The 17228-nt window shown below is 32.0% G+C and overlaps 1 protein-coding gene across 5 annotated transcripts in view; it reads right to left on the bottom strand.

Annotated features, from left to right (window-relative positions):
* Odr4 (odr-4 GPCR localization factor homolog) overlaps positions 1–17228 on the bottom strand; it is a 38401-nt gene that overhangs the window by 16763 nt on the left and 4410 nt on the right. For 4 of the 5 annotated variants that reach the window (XM_048809827.1, XM_048809828.1, XM_015491693.2 and 1 more), the window contains exons 3-12: positions 17060–17194; positions 14592–14687; positions 11944–12050; positions 10219–10255; positions 9174–9314; positions 8376–8471; positions 7334–7402; positions 3553–3681; positions 2755–2845; positions 661–846 (exon numbers count right to left, since the gene is read on the bottom strand). In XM_048809827.1, the coding sequence (XP_048665784.1) occupies positions 661–846; positions 2755–2845; positions 3553–3681; positions 7334–7402; positions 8376–8471; positions 9174–9314; positions 10219–10255; positions 11944–12050; positions 14592–14687; positions 17060–17194 (1087 nt within the window). The remainder of the gene's footprint in view (positions 1–660; positions 847–2754; positions 2846–3552; positions 3682–7333; positions 7403–8375; positions 8472–9173; positions 9315–10218; positions 10256–11943; positions 12051–14591; positions 14688–17059; positions 17195–17228) is intronic. The other variant, XM_048809829.1, reaches the window with a different exon arrangement.

Consider the following 17228-nt stretch of genomic DNA (forward strand, 5'->3'; position numbering starts at 1 on the left):
TTTTATTACATATTTTTGAATGTTTCAGGAAGCTTGTTATACACTTTCGTTTTTACAGACAAGTTTTGGTATCTTTTCCTTAATAGAAAAACAAAAAAAAAGTAGTCTTTAGACTAAAATTACAGCTAGGGGAAGCAAATTATTTTACACAATTGGATAGTATGACAAATCTATTCTCTAAAAATAAGCTTGATCTAATTTTTGAAAATGCTCATTTCACTTTAGTGTACTCATTATATAAAAAAGGACATGAAGAAAAAGGCAAGAAATATAGAGAAATATTTAATAAACAAGAGTAGTTAAAAAACTTTGACATGATGCTTAATCAAATAACTAAGACTAGTTTTAAGAAAAGCTTGCTCTTACATTAAAATAAATACCTAAAAGTTATACATTTTCACTTATTTAAGGTTAAACTGATCTTATGAAGATCTACTTACTAGGCCTGAAAATACCTTAAATGTTTTAAATTTTGGTATGATTTCTAAAAATGGTTACTGTATGTTTATTCATGTAGAAATTAGTCAAATACATTTAAATGCCTTGATTAACACTTGAAATGGCAAACAGAGTTAGCTTTAAGAAAATATAAAGACATGATATTTAAACCAGATATCTCAAGGGTAATCTTAGCAATAGTCTAATCAGGTTGTTAATTACCTGTGTTGACTTCCTCTGCAATTTCCAAATCTTCTATTTGAACCGTACGATCTAACATCTCTCTAAAATGGTCTCTGATTTCTTCAGCTGATTCATCACCAAATTTATAATCGCATAACTTTACAGTGGATCCAGGAATGGGGACAAAAACTCGATGAGGGAGAATGTAGAACTCTTTTTCAGAATCTAAAAGGAGAAGGAACATTATCAATATTTAGACAGATCTGTCACTGGCATTTGTCAAAATGTACTTGGGAAGGACATGAAAATACTAATAAAGCTTAAAATGACAATTTTCATTTCCTAATTGATGTGGCACAAAAACACTCTTGGAACACTGAAGAAGAAAGCTGTCATCTTCTTGTTTGTTTTAAACTTAAAACACTGTGAATTTTATAATAAGCTGACTTTTCCCTTTATCATGCATGTTTGGAGTCAAACTGGAGTCTATCTACATCAAGGATACAGGACAGACAGCATATGTTTTTGTATTAATGTCACTACTGACTACATCTTACTTGATGGAGTCCAATATCAAGAATGTTTAGGACATGAACACATATATTTTGTGTACCAAGCTCACTACCAACCCCCAACTTGCTTGCTTTCTCTTCTTCCATGTGCCTCATTATTTATTTTTCTCTGTTTTATGTATAATGCCTCTTTGTATACAACCTTAAATAATTTTTAGACAAACATGACTCTATATAAATAATAACTACTTCACTTTCCTTTGAATATTTACAAACTAAAACTTACTTTTTCACTGTCTAACAGTCACTGATTCACATAAACACATAACTGCTGCTTAGTTCAACACTATGATTGTAATGAACTATCACAAAAATAGATTTTGTGTGAAGAAAGACCTCTGTCAAAAAGACACATGACTAAAAAGCTATCGATGTAAAGATCAAGTAGAAAAGTGGGGTTCACATTAAAGTAACCTACATTTCCTCACTAAGAAACTAGTGGTACCTTTAATTACAAACAGAAGATGAACAATGCCTTAAGTGCCATGGAAAATGCCATGATTTCACCTGTTCCCTGTAGATTCCATGCATTACCTGTTTAGAGATGAGAACTAGGGCAATAATTTTACTCTTTGACCAGACTGCCTCCTAGTTGTAGAACTGCATCACAACAATTTGTACAGCAGCACATAAACTATGTGTTGAAATAAGGACTATATTATTTTATTTTGAGCCACCGATATTTGAAACAGATTAAGTAACTTCAAAGCTACCTAGAAGGTACATGTATTACTGGCACACAAAAATTTTAAACCATTTCAAACTGCATCAATTCTAAGTTTGCCTGAAAAAATAATATAAATCAGATGTGAAGAAAATGATTGCAAAAATTTAAATTGCTCATTAAAAAAAGAAAAAGCACTTCTTCTAACTTTCAAATTAAAAGGTTCAATTAGCAATTTATTATCTACATAAGACCAAGTTTTTCATTTGATCTGAAGTTAAAAATTAAAGGAATAATCTTTTGGAAGAAACACATCTCAAATAGCATTCCAAAAAAAAAATCATTTAGGAATATTCTCCACAGGAGAGAGAAAGATAAACGCTGAATCTGGCAATCCCAAAGAAACAATCTAATATACTAAAAAATATAAAGATTATGATTGATTAGTCTAGCAAACCTAATATGTTGGCTGTAAGTAATACTAAAAGAAGTTAGTTTATAGAAAAGTTGTTTGTTCCCTATAAACATAAAAATCTTTCCTTAAAAAGTTACTCTGATTGTTTCAATTACGTATATACCCAAATTTGAATTGAAAATCCACTCATATCAGAATAGTAGGAATGGGGACTAGGTTTAGGAGGTTTAGTTTCAAAAAAGCATACTCAATATTATCATTTTTTAAGTGAAAAAAATATTTTAAACACAAATTACTGAGCTGGTATAAATTAATTGTTTCCCCAAAGACTGAATAGTTATTAAACTATAACAGCCTTTGTTTTTGATGTAATGAAATCTGTTATAGTTGAGAGGTAAACAACATAGTTTATAAATAGTATCTATTTTAAAAATTTATTATATGAACACATGCAAAAAAAAGTACTTATTTTATACTCATAACTTTTTTTTCTGGGATTTCATTCAAAAGCAGATCCTCAAATAGTATTTCACAACGATCAGCAACTGTGTTCAATATGTCTCTCTTCACTGCCTGAGTAGGTGGGGGATGGGACAAGCAAAAACACAACAACAAAACTTTAGAATTTCATTATTTAATTATAAAACCCCTACAAATTTTGCTTCCCAGTATAATTACATTCACTCAACAACTGACGCATCCACATCAATCGATTTGTTATTTCCATTTATTTACTATACTTCTTAATACAATTACAGTTAATGACAAATTTGCCTAGGACCTCATTTAAATAGTACATTAAAACCAAATAAATGAATGAAATTTTCTATCTAAAAAAATCTTACCAGTATTCCAAGTAAGGACATGAATAACTATGACACAGATGCCAGTCATCATTTTTTAAAATTCTGAACTATACAACAATACCCATCAATACTTTTTCTATTTACAAAATTCAATTTCCCTCAGAATAAATGATTTCAAATGTAGTAATATTTCACAACTGTAGTGTACTACTAAGACTGCATAATCATAACTTTAAAAGAAGCCAACAAACAAACAAAAATATATATATATAAATTATATATATATTCTACATGTAAAAATCCTGGAACCAGTTAAATGGTATATTTGGACTGTCCAACAGAATGGCCCTCCATCAATTAAGATCATCATAATAATTATAAAATCTGAGGTTAAAAGAAATAAAATTTGAGGATTTTTGAAGAGTTATGTTAACTTGCATCCATTTTTCATATACCAGTTATTCCTTTTTGTACCTGCATAGCGTCTTTAACCTTGGGTTTGTTGCTGTGAATATAAGCTCTGCATGTCACAGAACCCTTAAGGTTTACGGAACCACTGCAGATCTGAACTGTGGCTGTAGATCTGTGGTCTGAATTCAGAAGCTGAAAGACAAATATGTTTAAGTCCTAAAAGTCAACAATATTTAACTACAGGAAACTACATACATTAGCCATCTTATGAAGAAAGCAGGAATTTTTGACTGTTTGAAAATATTCTCTATAAATTATTAATAGGTCTTCATATTTTTAAGTTACATATAATTTCCTAAGCATTCTGAATTTGGGTTGAAATTAAAGACATCCACATCTCAATGTATTCTTTCACTAACATAAACATCTAAAATACCAATATTTATTCAAAATATTCACCAAATATATACTATTGCAGATTACTTAGATAAAAGATAAAAAATGTTTTATAAAGACATGATATTAGGAGAAATAAAGCATGTAATATAAGAAATGCACAAAAGAATACGAAGTAGGATCTGATAAATATAAAAAAATTATAAACAGTACAGACTCACATTTACTTAAACTTTCAACTCATAACTTCCATATGCCAAAAGTAATGCTATGCTTTATTTAGGCAAAACCAAAACATCCACTATGACTATCAGCTAAAAATGATATTAATAGTTTACAACAGATGAAATGGTTACCATTTTCATCTCATAGTTCTATCTTCTTTAGTCTAGGAGTATTAGTTCCTGCTTGTTTTTCAGATTTCATAAACTCTTTTTTCTTTTTTTTTTTGTACTGGTGATTGAATTCAGGGGCACTTTACCAGTGAGCTAGCTGCATATGCATGCCCAGTCCTTTTAGTTTTTATTTTGACGTAGGGTCTCGCTATGTTGCCCAGGGCCTTGCTAAGTTGCTGAGGATGCCCTGGAACTTGTGATCCTCCTACCTCAGTCTCTCTGGGATTACAGGCATGTGCCACCATGCCTGGCAGTTCACAAACATTTTTTAAGTTCATCATCTTAATAAGTGTTTAAACAAAGAGAGCAAAGAAATACTGAAAAATACTTCTAAAGGTTTATCTTCAAAATGGGGAAAAAAATTGTGATAAAAACTGAGTGTGATGGCACATGCATGTAATCCCAGTAGTTCAGGACGCTGAGGCAGAAGGACTGCAAGTTCAAAGCCAGCCTCAGCATCAAGGCCCTCAGTAACTTAGCAAGACTGTTTGAAAATAATAAAAAATAAAAACCAGGGTGGGGTTGTAGCTCAGTGGTTGAACATCCCTGGGTTCAATCCCTGGTAGAAAGAGAGAGAGAGGAAGAGAGGGAGAGAGGGGGGCGGGGGGAGAGGGAGAGGGAGAGGGAGAGAGAGAGAGAGAGAAAGAAAGAAAATTGTGATTGTGATTAAAAAAAATTGGATGAGATAAGAACATAATCTGTGTTCTAAGTAATTTGGAATAAAACATTTAATAGTTGGGTCCATTCTGAGTAAACAAAATCCAAATCATGCAACTTGTTAAAAATGCTATGGGTCTATAAGCCCTGAATACGTAGCTACTGATAGAGTTTTGACTACAATTCAAAGTCTAGTTTTAAAAAAATTCAAACTTAATCACGGTCAAGGTTTTGTTAGTAAAAATCTTCTCACAGACCAAACAGTTCTAAAGGTCCCAAGTCCATTCAAAAAACACTTCTCAAAGAACAAAGCAGCAAGGTGACAATGCTGATACTCTTTGGAATAAGCTTCCTATGCATATTTTATCAATACATCAATAGAGTGATAGTGGAGAAGAGTAATGGACTTCCCTCATCCACACCACAAATCATTATTATAGATGAAACTACTCTTTTTGAAAAATAATGCCATATTTTTCATATTTAATATATAATTTGAAATATATCTTGTCACATATTAAACATTTATAATACATATGTGTATTAGTTAGGGCACTGTTTTCCAAAATAGACTACGCTATGCAAACACATCAAGGAGAAGAGTTCTAAAGGATACAAGAACTAACTCATTTCTTTTGGTGAAGATGTAGCTGGGTTCTACAAATGTAAACTCCACTTGGTTACCTGAACTTGGGAACAAACTGGTTTACAAAAAGCCTTTGGGAATCTATCTTGTTCATAAGTGAAGTGATACTGATATAGAATTTTGGAAAAAAGAATAATACTTCTAGCTATGGTAACCATATGAAACCCAACAGATATAGAGGCATTTTAGGCTAGATTTTAAGGTACAGATAAGATTTTGACTGGGCAAATAGGGAAAATATGGCTGCCAAGACACATGATTCAGGAAATGCAAAGAATATTAAAGGCAGAGCAAACAAACAGCTATAATAGTTAGAAAATAAGGATGAAAGGTAAGCTGAGACTATGAAGAGTCCTGAATGTGTCTTTTTTATTGGTCAATACAGAGCAATTAAGGAATCTGAGTAAGGAGAATAGTAAAATCAGTGTCTGATCCTTCTACAAATACTTTCTGAAAAACAGGAAATCAGAAGGGATAATACGAGGTTACATGTAGGGCAAAGTAGCAATATGGGAGGTATTACACAAACAACAATATAAAGGTTTTCAGAGAGGTGATCACTTTGGGCAAGAATATATATATATGGAAAAGAGACCAGTTAAGAATTACTTGTGCTAATCTAGGTAAAGTATACTGTTGTGTAAGGCTAATGACAGGGGAAGTGTAAGGAAAATAAAAGGTAAGTCCACACTGCAAGGAAAGCATCAATGAGACCTGAGTAGAAGAAAAATGACAATAAGTACCTACTGACAATTATTATATATTGGTCACTTCAAAAATTCCCAGAGAAACCAACTGAATGTTTGACAAAAATAATATTATGTTATATAATAATATACATCATTACAACAAATTATCTTCTATGACGTTATCTTCTACTGTTTTCTCTGTGTCCTTGTACTCTGATACAACTCTATTATTAACACAATTTACATTTCTAGGAATAATTTGTACTTTTAACATTTTTTCTTCAAGACATCCAACTTTAAATTTCCAAAAATATGTAATTTTTGAAATAATCATATAGAAATATGAAACTTGCTAATTAGTACTTTGTGATTTTATCACACCCAGAGGAAGTAAAAAAATTCCATCAAATTAAGTGTATGACAACTCCTGGCACATCTATGCATACATTTTTTTTGCTTTGTATAAAGTTGCTAAAAGTTGAAACTTAACTTATAAAAACTACAACTCCAAATATTTAGATACATAGGTATATATGTATATACTTAAAAAACTGTTATCTACTTGATGCTAAAATTTTAATAGCCTTGAGGCAAAAGATTCAAATATGTTTTATTAAATAACATTTCCTGGGGGAAAAATAAAGCTCTTTGTACATGAAATATAGCACTTCTCTATTTAAGGTATCAAATAAAATACTTTTTTGTTAAACTAAAAAAAAAAAAAAAAAAAAAAATTTCCTGGGAATAACCTTTCCAACTGGATATTTTATACAGTTTCTTGCATCTCTAAAATTCTTTTATTCTCTAATTACAAAAATAAATAAATTCATTGTGATTATGTTAAAAAATAATATTTTTTTTAAAAGAGAGAGAGAGAGAGATAATTTTTATTTTATTTTTTTAGTTTTCGGCGGACACAACATCTTTGTTTGTATGTGGTGCTGAGGATCGAACCCGGGCCACATGCATGCCAGGCAAGCGCGCTACCGCTTGAGCCACATCCCCAGCCCCCCAAAATAATATATTTTAAATAAGTGGGATAAGTATTTTAAAATACTTACCAATTGTGTTAGCACTCTCACATCAAAAGAATGACTAGTTGCTTGAGTATTTCCTCTGAAAGATTTTTTCTAAAAAAAAAAAAAAAATCAAAAAACAAAAAAGTTAAAAAGCCATACTACTGAGATTGTAAATGGAACATAAGATAATTAGGAACTATTCTACATGTACCAACCAACTAAAAGGAAACACAAATCTTACTACTTACTTTAATTTTGTTTTTTTTATAAAGATAAGCTACTTCATGTATTCTGTATCAATTAATATGTACTCTTAAAACTGTTTCCTGCTGAGCACAGTGGCGCACATCTGTAATCCTAGCAGCTTGGGAGGCTGAAGCAGAAGTATCGCAAGTTCAAAGCCAGCCTCAGCAAAAAGCAAGGCGTTAAGCAACTCATTGAGATCCTGTCTCTAAATAAAATACAAAAAAGGGCTGGGGATGTAGCTCAGTGTTTGAGTGCCCCTGGGTTCAATTCTCAGTACCAAAAAAAATTTCCTACTTTGATTCCTCTAAAGCAAGGATTGGCAAACACAAATGCCTGTGGGCCAAATCCACACTGCCATCTATCTCTGTAAATATTTTTTTTTCTGAAACACACAATTATTATTCATTTATATTATCATCTGTGGCTACCTCCACACTACAATAGCAGAGGTAAATAGTTGTAACCAGATAACATGACTTGCAAGGTCTAAAATATTTACACAAAGTCTGTCCATTCTTTCGCTATAGAGAGAAAGATCACTGATATTCCTCTTCCTTCAGGTCAACCCTATTTTAGAACCCTCTATAGATCCTCCCATAAAATGGCCATGCCTAGTTTTTAAACTGCTATCATGAGATTAAATTGAAATTTACATACACTTCCTACTGCAGGGTTCAGGATCTCAATTACATCAGAAATAATCTCTCTCACCATTTTCTAGAAAAATAGATCTTAGAAATGAATAGATAAACCTGTTTTCATGAAGTCGAAGCCTAAAGATAGAACATCTTTTATTTTTTCTTATTTCATAAGTAAAAATGATTTTTTCTTAACTCACCTGTCCTTCTAATAGATCACAGTCTTCATCTTTAACTTGTCCATTAATCAAATAAACACCATTTTCTATTTGCTTGGCCCAGCGTGTAAGTCCATTCTTAAAAGAAATGCAACATGGAAATCTTACAGATATAACCTCATCTCTACCTCCCTAGACTCCACTTTTTTCCACTGAACACAGTAAAAAAGAAAAGCACTAATTATTAGTAATGCAGATCTCATAAAAAATAAAAATGAAGACATCTTAACTTTTTGGCACTATCATTTACTTCAAACTCTGGATTCTTTTTAACTGCATGACCACGGTAAAATTAAATTCAATAATGTTCATTATCTTTTTTCAAAATATGAGAAAAAGAACCTTAAACAAATAATCTAAAGCAGTGTTAAAAAGGAAAATATAAGCAAGCTCCATTTGTCTTAATATGGAAAAAGAAAGAAAAATGAGACATAAACAAAAAAAGAAGCAAACAGAAATACAAAAGAGGGCCAGAAAATAGAAAAGAAAATTGACAAAAAGAGATAGGTGTAAGACCAAAGAGTATAGCCACTTACATAATTATTTTTTTTATATGTTAATTAATAAATATTTATTACATACCTGTTATACTAAATATACTAGTATTATGACTTTGTTCCACTTCTAAAAAAAAATCTAATCTGGAATTAGTTACTTATATATCACAAACATTATTATAAACAGAATGTTAGTTTTGAGGATTATAAAATGAATTTCACAAACAGAATAACAGCAGATTTTCCACTTAGCAAACACTAAAAATTGATTTTACCCTGATACCTTCGTATTTTTTTCCAGAGTATAGCTGACAGAAGTAGAAGAAAGTGGAATGTGAATATCAATGTGAATGGTACAATCTAGAGAAAGCCATGAAGTAGACAGTCCACTTTGATACTTCCAATCAGCTGGTCTTGCTGAACTCTTTAGCAGAGAAGAAGGTGAAAAAACAAAGTATAATGTGGTTTAGATAAAAAACATGTATCAACATAGCACCATAAAGTGTACAATCTAATAACTCAAACAAACCAATACACAATATATATGGCCAAATTCCTGATCAAAGGACTATATATTACTACAAAATAAAAAGTAATGCATGTATTAAGTTCAGTAGAGCCTAGAAAACCTTGGCAACCCCCTACCTCCCCTGGTAGAAGGAGGATCATAAAGTTCCATGTTTAAAATTCTGAGAAATCCTCTGGACCTCTGTCTTTCACCTGTAGCTTCAGTAATGTCAGTTCTGAAGATTCTGATATGTAACTGAGCAACTACTAAGTGCCAGCCAGTCTCCTTTCTGTCCCATCCTTACTAACCATATTGCAAAATTACTTTTTCTCATTACCTTTTAGACTCCTTGACAAAATGATAGTCTAGATTTAACAGAATAGACACTGTAGCTACTAACAGTCCTCATCACTTTTACTATCAACTTCTTAAATTTTCATAATTATCCAGGCATACTGGCACATGCCTGTAATCGGAGCAACCCAGGAGGCTGAGGCAGGTGGGTCACAAGTTCAAGGCCTGCCTCAGTAACTTAATGAGAACCCTGTCTCAAATAAAAAAGGCTTGGGGTGTAGTTCAATGGTAGAACACTCCTGGGTTCAATCCCAGTACTGGGAAAAAAAAATTAACAATTAAAAAAACTACAAATTTTTCTTGCCTATAATAAAATTAATCATAGTTCAGAATAAAAACCACAGGTGACTGTAGATATCGGTAGAAAGTAAAGGCACTGAAATTATTTAAACTAAATATAAAGATAAATTTAAACTTAAAAATAGTTTGCAAAAACAAAAATCTATAAAGAGTAATTTTGTCTTACCTTTGGGTCACGGACATCGTAAGTTCGACAAGATATTCTTTACTAATTAAGGATAGAAATGACCAAAACAAGAAGTAATTCTTGGTAATCAACAGAATATAAATCCTCAAAAAATAAAAATAATACATCTAAGAGTTCTTACAAATCACAATGCTTTACACAGTTACATATACATAAATGTATAGGTATGTACATGTATATATAAAAATTTATTTATGTATGCACACGAATATAAAATGCTTGGTCTAAAGTACTGTGGTAATTGAAAACTATTTCCTCATGTTTACAAACACTGCTAATCACAATAAATAGAATATAAGCACTTGTGACATTTTCCACAAATATATTCTCCAAAACAAAAAAGGAGTGTTGTTTTGGATGGGATCAAGCCTAAGAATATCTGGTCAAAGGCCTATACATGGAACTTTCCAGTTAAATATCAAATTAGTTAAAAGCTTACCTTCTGCAGGAATGGTCGCTTTTAAAATTTTGTTTTCTGAAAGTCTGAATTTATTGGGCCCTTGGATTGCATTACTTTTTAGTGAGGCTGCTTCTTGGGGGTCCCTCTGTTCTAGAAAGTTACAGTGACTTGAAGTACCTATAGCTGGTTTTTAATGTCTTTTAATCTTGGCTCAAAGCATAAGGATTTCTTGGATGTCCTACACTGTTCAGTACAGTATACCTGTGCTTTAAATTGCACATGTTATCTTTAGGAAATGAAGGTGAAAATTTTAACAATTTTTTTTTTTTAATTATTTTGCCTAAGCTGTCAATTGGCATTTCTCTCTCTCTAGAATCTATAGTGTTTTATGGAACCAGCCTGGGTATCCACAATGAATGAATGGATAAAGAAAACGTGGTATATTTACACAATGAAGTTTTATTCAGTCATAAAGAAGAATGAAATTATGTTGTTGCAGGAAAATGGATGGAACTTGAGAACATTAAGTAAAATATAGCAAATTTTAAGAAAGTTAAGGGTTATATATTTTCTCTTATATGTGAAAGCTAGAGAGAAAAAAAAAAGGAAGGTAGTAGTGGAGATCACATAAAAATCAAAGGGAGATGAGTAGAGTAGAGGAAAGGGACCTGGGGGAAAGGGAAGGGAATTCCAGGAAAAGGGAAGGGAATACCAGGAAATATTATTGGTCAAATTATATGGTTACATTGTGTTCCTATATGAACACATAACAACAAATCCTAGCATTATATACAACTATAATGCACCAATAAAAAAAAATATGGATTAAAAAAAAGAATCAGACATGAAGAAAGATTGCATTCAAAAAAAAAAAGAATCAGGGCTGGGATTGTGGCTCAGCGATAGAGTGCATGCCTAATGTATGCGGGGCAATGGGTTCAATCCTCAACACCACACAAAAATAAAACAAAGGTATTGTGTCCAACTACAACTAAACCAAAACATTTAAAAAAAAAAGAGAATATACTGTGCTTGATTGTACAAGGGTATATAGCTGATAAAAAATTCAGAATCCTGAGTTCTTGCTACCTCTAAATCTTTATATAACCCTGAGACAGGATTAACAGCAGTTATTACTTTTGCTATTATTATTATTGGCAACTCTAATTATGTGACAGTTATCAAAAACCTTACAAATTATGTCTATTTTTAAAAATGATATAAACAAATGTTTTAAAAAACTTGCAGAAATATTATTTTGGTACCATATACTATTTAGCTATAAACTCTTAAATAAAAGATACTTTTTTGTAGATGAGCAAATGTGAAGTATTACTCGTTCTGAGATCTCCTCCTCTGTGAAATTCCACAGTCTTTTTCTATTCATAGACTTTTCCATGGCAAATATTAGCTGAAAGACAGGAAAATACACATTAATTGAATGTAAAATGAAAATTCAGTGTAGAAATAGATAATTACATGTCCTTAAGTTCCTATGTATCTTTAAAATTCCATGAGTCTAATCAATTTTTCTTTCCTTTAAAATATAGAACTAATATATTTACCATTTTGGATTTCATTTTTAAGGATTTACATAAAAATTGGGTACATAGATATGATTCACTATCATTAATTATTAGTTGGACATGAAATTTTGACTTTGGGCAGCCAGCATTTACATAAAATGTAGAATAGAGATTTTATTTTAATTGGATGAGAAACAACACGTGATTTTAACCACAAAAATGCAGGATGCTACCAATTGAGCATTTCTTATTTCAATGTCACAAAAGACTTATGACAATTATAAGAACACAAAAAATAGAATAACAGATTAAAGTAAAAAAAATCAGAATAGAGATATAAATCTGTACCAGAAATAATTATAAAATGCATGTGTGAAATGGGGCTGCCATAAATGTAGCTCTAAGCTTTCTAACAAAAATATGCAGAGCAGAGGGCTGACGTTGTGGCTCAGTGGCTTGCCTCATACATGTTAAGACACAGGGTTTGATCCTCAGCACCACGTAAAAATTAATAAACAAAATAAAGATATTGTGTCCATGTATAACTAAAAAAATATTTTTAAAAAATATGCAGAGAGAAATCTGATTTGTTATCTAATTAAGATGGTCCAGACCTGGGGTGGTGGCTCAGTGGCAGAGCACTTGCCTCACACATATGAGGCACTGGGTTTGATCCTCAGTGCCACATAAAATAAACAAAATAAATACATTGTGTCCATGTACAACTAAAAAATTTTTTTAAAAAAATATGGTCTATAAGTTGAAAACAAACAACTGATCAAAAGAGGTACAACTTTCTTGATGAGGATGTCAAAGAAATTTTTTCCAGAAATATAATATTTTAGAATATGACAACCAACATTTTTAACAATAAACCCCATAGAAGAGATTAACAAATTTTATATAGAGTTATTCCTTACAATGTCTCTCAATATAGGCCAATGGAAATAAAGTTATTGAAATTTGACAATTTCTAAGATACAGAATTTCTAAAAATCACATTTTTTTTCAGTTGTAAATGGACACAATACCTTTATTTTGTTTATTTATTTTTATGTGGTGCTGAGAATCGAGCCCAGAGCCTCACACATTTGAGGCAAGTGCTCTACCACTGAGCCACAACCCCAGCCCCTAAAATATTACATTCTTAAGAACAAAAAATACTAAAGCAAAAGGAAGGAGGACCTGACTGGATCTCTCTACACTAAGTACACATACACACAGTATCAATCGCAAAAGCATACACAAGCAATGCTCCTAACATTAGATACACATATAATAAACATTTAAACTATATTTCAAATGGCTAAAGATGATGAACTATAATGAAAGAGGTAAATGAAAGAGGTAGAAATGTAAACGATTTGCCTACAAAGGGAATATTTCTTCTTACATTCTTAGGCACAAATATCAAAGACATGAGAGTGGGACATGTGATAGGAGAGGTTACAAAACTGGAATGACCTATAGCCCCTTGGGTTCTAAGCTGCACATTTTGGTGGGGGTGGTTTACTAGGGATTAAACCCAGGGGCATGGTCACTGAGCCAATCCCTAGCCCTTTTTTGTATTTTATTTAGAGACAAGGTCTCACGGAGTTGCTTAGCACCTTGCTGTTGCTGAGGCTGACTTTGAACTCACAATCCTCCTGTTTCAGCCTCCCAAGCTGCCAGGATTACAGGTGTATGCCACTGTGCCTGGCTAAACTGCACATTTTTAAAATAAAAAAAATTTTCCTTGGGGAATCTGTGGGATTTTGTACTACTGAAGAGTATAAGGTTCTATTTTCTCTCTTGAGATGTAAAATACCCTTGTGAAAGTTTACTTGGGTCTTAAGTACTAACAGAGATGAAAGCTGCCTGCATAGAGTTTGATTTAGGTTTGTGTTTAAGATAAAAGTTTGGGACAAAGTTATCCAATTCTCTGATAGAAGAATAAAACAAAACACACAGGGAATCCAGGATATATACTCTGCCCAGGAATAAAGAATAAGTATTTGCTATTCACATTTTATTCTCAAGATCTTAAGAGAACAAACAGAATAATTTCACATTATAGCAATCAGTTGGTACTAAGTAGAGGTCTAGTAGAAAACTACTATTGCACAAGAAAATTTCCTGAACCACTATAACTTGTTTCATAATACTGACATACTAAATTTCTTCAACCATTATGCCTTGTTTCATAATACTGAGATACTATCTGTAAAATAAAAAACTTTTAAATATGTAGCTTTGGTTGAAAATAATATTTACATTCCTTACATTCAAGATATCCAAGTAATTAAGTAGAAAAGGTATTTCAACATAATCCTAGCCTAGTGAATTATGCAGCACTAATCTAAATATGCCTAGGGTAACTGCAAACACATAAAATTAATTAAATAACATATAACTGATTTAATAAGAATTTCTGATATATCACTTACTCTGCGCAGAGCATTTTGAAAATCATTTGCCAGTTCCAAAGTTGTAATGATAAACACTCCAAGAACTAAAAGTCCCCCTGGTAGCATTCTGGATACCTAAAAACAAAAATACAGTATTAGCTCCCATAAGCATATTCAAACTTTTCTATTTAAGAAACCAAATATTAAATCAGCAACTACTTACCAAGTACCAACTACATTCATAACATTAAAGTAGGGACAGTTGAAAAATTAGTTAAAATAATGAGAAACATGGCAACAAAGATGAATGGGATATCATTATGTACACAATATTCCCAGAGGGTCCTTAGCTTTTCACATTAAAGTTGCTTTACAAATAAAAACCACTTAATAATAACATCCTTCAGCTACATTAATATATAAGCCCTTTTCTCAAAAGACTAAAAGACTAAGATAACTTCTGAAATCTTTTCAATGGTTTCCCACAATCAGCAAAATAAAATATATTTTTTTTATTAGACTTATACTTCAGTCTTCCTAGAATCTGGTCAATCTGATGTTCTAAGCCTCATTTGACACTACTTTCCCTGAAATACTAAAAGTATCCACAAAAACTACTCACAGTTTTACATACCTATCCCCAGGCTTATTCTGTGCCCTTATTCAGGTTGTTCCCTCATTCCGAATTGACTTTCTCTTATATTTCCACATGTCTGAATTCTATTGAATACTTCAAAATCAGCTTGAGGAAGCTGACTTCCCTGATCATTTGAACTCCCGTAGGACTTTGGTATAGTTTTCCCATGGCCCTTTATCACAAAACCCTGTATTATATGTACAAACTACCAGTTTGTCCTCCATAATATCTCTATTTCTCTTCACATGATTGTAGCTAGTTCTCAATGCCTCACAGATTTTTCTCTGCCATCTATATTCAGAGACCAGAATGTTCCAGTTAGCTTTTGTGGCTTAATGTATAATCAAATGATCACAAAGTCCTCAGAAAATTAGATACCATGATCTAATCTCTATTGTATTTGCATTATGTCTGTTAATGGTTCCCTCTGATTTCACAAACTCTACTCCCTTAAATTTGATACAATTTTCATATTTAGCATGGAGGATCTACACATCTTTTCTAAAGACCACCAACACACAAAATTTGCTATTTTTTTCCAAAGGTAAAAAGGTTAATCAAATTTACTATATAAATTCATATTCTTTCTCTGTATGTGTTTAGATAGACAGACATATATATATGTATGTCATATACAATTTTATAGAAAATCAAAAGCAAAATTAGAATTTAAAAAGTTATTTATAGACCATTAGGAATGTAATGCAAAAATATTTGATACTTTCTTTATAAAGTATTTCTTGGATTTGTTTTTTAGAACTACATACTATTCCATCACAAATACAGGAACATGTATGTATATGCACAGGTACACAAGTTTGTGTGTTTAAAGGATTTAAATTTGAGTAGGAAATACTATTATTCTACTTTTATCTTAATCTAAACATTCTTGTTGGTTATCTGTTTTTTTACAGTGCTGGAGATCAAACCCCAGGTTCTTATACATGCTAAGTAAGTGCTCTACTCCCAACCCCCCATTAAGTGATGTAATTCTTACAATACTCTTAAGTGAATTAGTTTACTCATTAGCCCCTCTTACCCCTAAATCCATGTCTTCCTCTCATACTGCCAACACTGTTCTAGATGCTCACCCTAAAATCCTTACTCATCTTAAGCTTCTATCAGCCCACATCTCTTCATTCCCAATCTACTTATCACTAAATTTTGGTTCTAGCTCTTTCTCTGAGATCATATGGCAAAAAAGTTCTATCCACTGTGTCTATTCATTCAGGCATTAATTTATCGACTATTTTAGAGCTCTCATTATAAACTATAGAAATACTATGCTAGGCACTCAGAATACAGCAATTACTAAACAGGTGCCCTCTCCCCAAGTTAAGGTTCATGTCATCACTGTTTGGAATACATTGCAAGTATATATTTTCTATTCTGTTTCCACTCTCTATTCTGCATGTGAATTGTTCTAAGATATAAGTTACCTTCTAAATTACTGGCAAATCAGTCACACTATCCCCTTCTCACAATCAGGAGCTTTGACAGTCTACCACATCTACCAATACGCTCCTTAGGATACCACTCAAAAGCCATCAAAACTGGCCCTTCCAGTTTTATGTATAATTACATTCTTTTACATATTCCATGTTTCAACTATACTTAATTGCTTGCTGTTATCCTAACATACTCTTTGCTTCTATGCCTTTGTGTCATTTATCCATATTGTCCTAGCTATATTCAATGTGCTCTGACTTCTGTTGGCAAAGTCTTACTCGGCCTTCAAATCCAGAACCATCAGCAGCTTATTAAGAACAAGTATTCTGAAATCCTAGTCTAATAATCTGAGAACAAAGTACTTTTTCTTGTTAGTCAAATAAATACAAACTTAACTATATAAAGAGATAAATACCATTACCTGATTGGCATGTTCTGTGGCCCATTCTTCATCCAAATTATCCAACTTAGCTTTGGGATGTTTGAGGTTCTCATTTTGCTCTTCTTTGGGTGGTGTTCTAGTGGCAAGAATCACATAATCCTTTTGTGAAGAACACTTCAAAAACAAATTATAAAAGCTTATTAGGGCT

Source organism: Marmota marmota, unplaced genomic scaffold (genome assembly GCF_001458135.2).
Source record: "Marmota marmota marmota unplaced genomic scaffold, marMar, whole genome shotgun sequence".
Classification (NCBI taxonomy): domain Eukaryota; kingdom Metazoa; phylum Chordata; class Mammalia; order Rodentia; family Sciuridae; genus Marmota; species Marmota marmota.